The following is a 2,976-nucleotide window of genomic DNA, read 5'->3' on the forward strand; positions in this document are numbered from 1 at the left end:
GGTGCAGGAATTGTGAGAGAAGAGGAAGAGTCCTCTGTGTCATATCCAGCCTACAATCACAGTAAACATAAAGTCAATGTAATAATGATTGCATAATGCCCATACTCTTAGAAACTATAAACGACAGTATTGTGTTTTCCTCACCATCCAAAGCTGCTCTGTTGCATCAATGTCACCGTAGTTCAAGAGTAAGAAGGAGACATCACCGCTGGACACCAACACCACTTGGAAGGTTGCGGCCTGGTAGCACATGAAAATGTGGACTTAACAGGAATTCATTCCAGTGAATGATTTAATGTAGGTCTTTCTTTCAGGGATACTTACCCCTGCGCCCGAGTAGTATGACACTTGGTTCCATGTGGCAATGAAAACCCAGGATGCAGCAAAGGAAACATCAGGGAAATACTGATTAATCTGACTGGTGACTTGGTTCAGAGTGGCACTGTCTGTGGCCTGTCGGTAGGAAACAGTCCCCTGGATTCCATTGTTCAGGTCGGTCCACAGTGGGAAGATGATGTCTCTTCCAGAGCCTGAATAGGGGCTGTACTCAGAGAAGGGCTCAGTGAAGGTCAAGTGTCCATTATTATTGACCTGAATGGGAATACATGTGCATACATTGAGAAACATGAATAAAATGTCTCGAGAGGAGCTTTAAAACTGCGGAGAAATGAATGTACAGTTAGTAAAAGTATCAATGTACGGTTATTTCCAGGAAACATTGCAGCATTCTCATCACCACAGCATGTGCACAAGCATAGATCCAGCCATTTAACACATCGTGTTAAGCAACAAACTACTTAAGATAGGGACAGGAAATTCAGAGTGCATCCCTGCTTTTACCAAAGAAATGTAATGGCATTATTTGATAGAGCTTTGCAACATTGTACTCACATAGATCTGATTGTAAGTGCGTCCAAAGTAGTTGAAAGGCTGCTGCAAGATGATCTCCTCAGAGCTTCCATCATCAGATACAGGAGTTTGCAGGTCTCCATCCCCAAATGGAAACAGGACAGCTGGAGCAGGATCTGTACCGGTAAAGGTTAAGAAGTTACATTGCCTTATTTCCTTTTTAAATATAACTTATTCTGGATATGCTTAAACAGTTGACAAGACTATATCGATTAGCGTTTTTCATGTGTTTCCACATGAGAGCAGAAAAAAATTCCTTACGGTTGACGCGGAAAGCCCAGCGACCCATAACTTCGACATTGGAGCCTGATGAGAGGTCTGACGCGCCGGGTGCAGGAATTGTGAGAGAAGAGGAAGAGTCCTCTGTGTCATATCCAGCCTACAATCACAGTAAACATAAAGTCAATGTAATAATGATTGCATAATGCCCATACTCTTAGAAACTATAAACGACAGTATTGTGTTTTCCTCACCATCCAAAGCTGCTCTGTTGCATCAATGTCACCGTAGTTCAAGAGTAAGAAGGAGACATCACCGCTGGACACCAACACCACTTGGAAGGTTGCGGCCTGGTAGCACATGAAAATGTGGACTTAACAGGAATTCATTCCAGTGAATGATTTAATGTAGGTCTTTCTTTCAGGGATACTTACCCCTGCGCCCGAGTAGTATGACACTTGGTTCCATGTGGCAATGAAAACCCAGGATGCAGCAAAGGAAACATCAGGGAAATACTGATTAATCTGACTGGTGACTTGGTTCAGAGTGGCACTGTCTGTGGCCTGTCGGTAGGAAACAGTCCCCTGGATTCCATTGTTCAGGTCGGTCCACAGTGGGAAGATGATGTCTCTTCCAGAGCCTGAATAGGGGCTGTACTCAGAGAAGGGCTCAGTGAAGGTCAAGTGTCCATTATTATTGACCTGAATGGGAATACATGTGCATACATTGAGAAACATGAATAAAATGTCTCGAGAGGAGCTTTAAAACTGCGGAGAAATGAATGTACAGTTAGTAAAAGTATCAATGTACGGTTATTTCCAGGAAACATTGCAGCATTCTCATCACCACAGCATGTGCACAAGCATAGATCCAGCCATTTAACACATCGTGTTAAGCAACAAACTTCTTAAGATAGGGACAGGAAATTCAGAGTGCATCCCTGCTTTTACCAAAGAAATGTAATGGCATTATTTGATAGAGCTTTGCAACATTGTACTCACATAGATCTGATTGTAAGTGCGTCCAAAGTAGTTGAAAGGCTGCTGCAAGATGATCTCCTCAGAGCTTCCATCATCAGATACAGGAGTTTGCAGGTCTCCATCCCCAAATGGAAACAGGACAGCTGGAGCAGGATCTGTACAGATAAAGGTTAAGAAGTTACATTGCCTTATTTCCTTTTTAAATATAACTTATTCTGGATATGCTTAAACAGTTGACAAGACTATATCGATTAGCGTTTTTCATGTGTTTCCACATGAGAGCAGAAAAAATTCCTTACGGTTGACGCGGAAAGCCCAGCGACCCATAACTTCGACATTGGAGCCTGATGAGAGGTCTGACGCGCCGGGTGCAGGAATTGTGAGAGAAGAGGAAGAGTCCTCTGTGTCATATCCAGCCTACAATCACAGTAAACATAAAGTCAATGTAATAATGATTGCATAATGCCCATACTCTTAGAAACTATAAACGACAGTATTGTGTTTTCCTCACCATCCAAAGCTGCTCTGTTGCATCAATGTCACCGTAGTTCAAGAGTAAGAAGGAGACATCACCGCTGGACACCAACACCACTTGGAAGGTTGCGGCCTGGTAGCACATGAAAATGTGGACTTAACAGGAATTCATTCCAGTGAATGATTTAATGTAGGTCTTTCTTTCAGGGATACTTACCCCTGCGCCCGAGTAGTATGACACTTGGTTCCATGTGGCAATGAAAACCCAGGATGCAGCAAAGGAAACATCAGGGAAATACTGATTAATCTGACTGGTGACTTGGTTCAGAGTGGCACTGTCTGTGGCCTGTCGGTAGGAAACAGTTCCCTGGATTCCATTGTTCAGGTCGGTCCA

General features: G+C 43.3%; 1 protein-coding gene across 1 annotated transcript; it reads right to left on the reverse strand.

The window, feature by feature from the left end:
• Positions 1-1,352: 1,352 nt before the first annotated feature.
• LOC115812531 (sushi, nidogen and EGF-like domain-containing protein 1) lies at positions 1,353-2,435 on the reverse strand. Its single transcript, XM_030775009.1, has 4 exons — positions 2,408-2,435; positions 2,130-2,263; positions 1,563-1,829; positions 1,353-1,478 (listed from the first exon to the last, which is right to left on the reverse strand). The coding sequence occupies exons 1-4, from the start codon at positions 2,433-2,435 to the stop codon at positions 1,353-1,355; spliced, it is 555 nt and encodes a 184-aa protein (XP_030630869.1).
• Between the last annotated feature and the right edge of the window lie 541 nt (positions 2,436-2,976).

The sequence above is a fragment of the Chanos chanos genome, chromosome 5, assembly GCF_902362185.1.
Source record: "Chanos chanos chromosome 5, fChaCha1.1, whole genome shotgun sequence".
Taxonomy (NCBI): domain Eukaryota; kingdom Metazoa; phylum Chordata; class Actinopteri; order Gonorynchiformes; family Chanidae; genus Chanos; species Chanos chanos.

Bases quoted from the DNA above. Each gene is read 5' to 3' on its own strand.
- LOC115812531 (XM_030775009.1), bottom strand. From the start codon at position 2,435: ATGGGTCGCTGGGCTTTCCGCGTCAACC. The intron at 2,264-2,407 runs GTAAGGAATTTT...TTATCTGTACAG, and splicing joins CTGGGCTTTCCGCGTCAACC to ATCCTGCTCCAGCTGTCCTG. The intron at 1,830-2,129 runs GTGAGTACAATG...ATTCCCATTCAG, and splicing joins GCACTTACAATCAGATCTAT to GTCAATAATAATGGACACTT.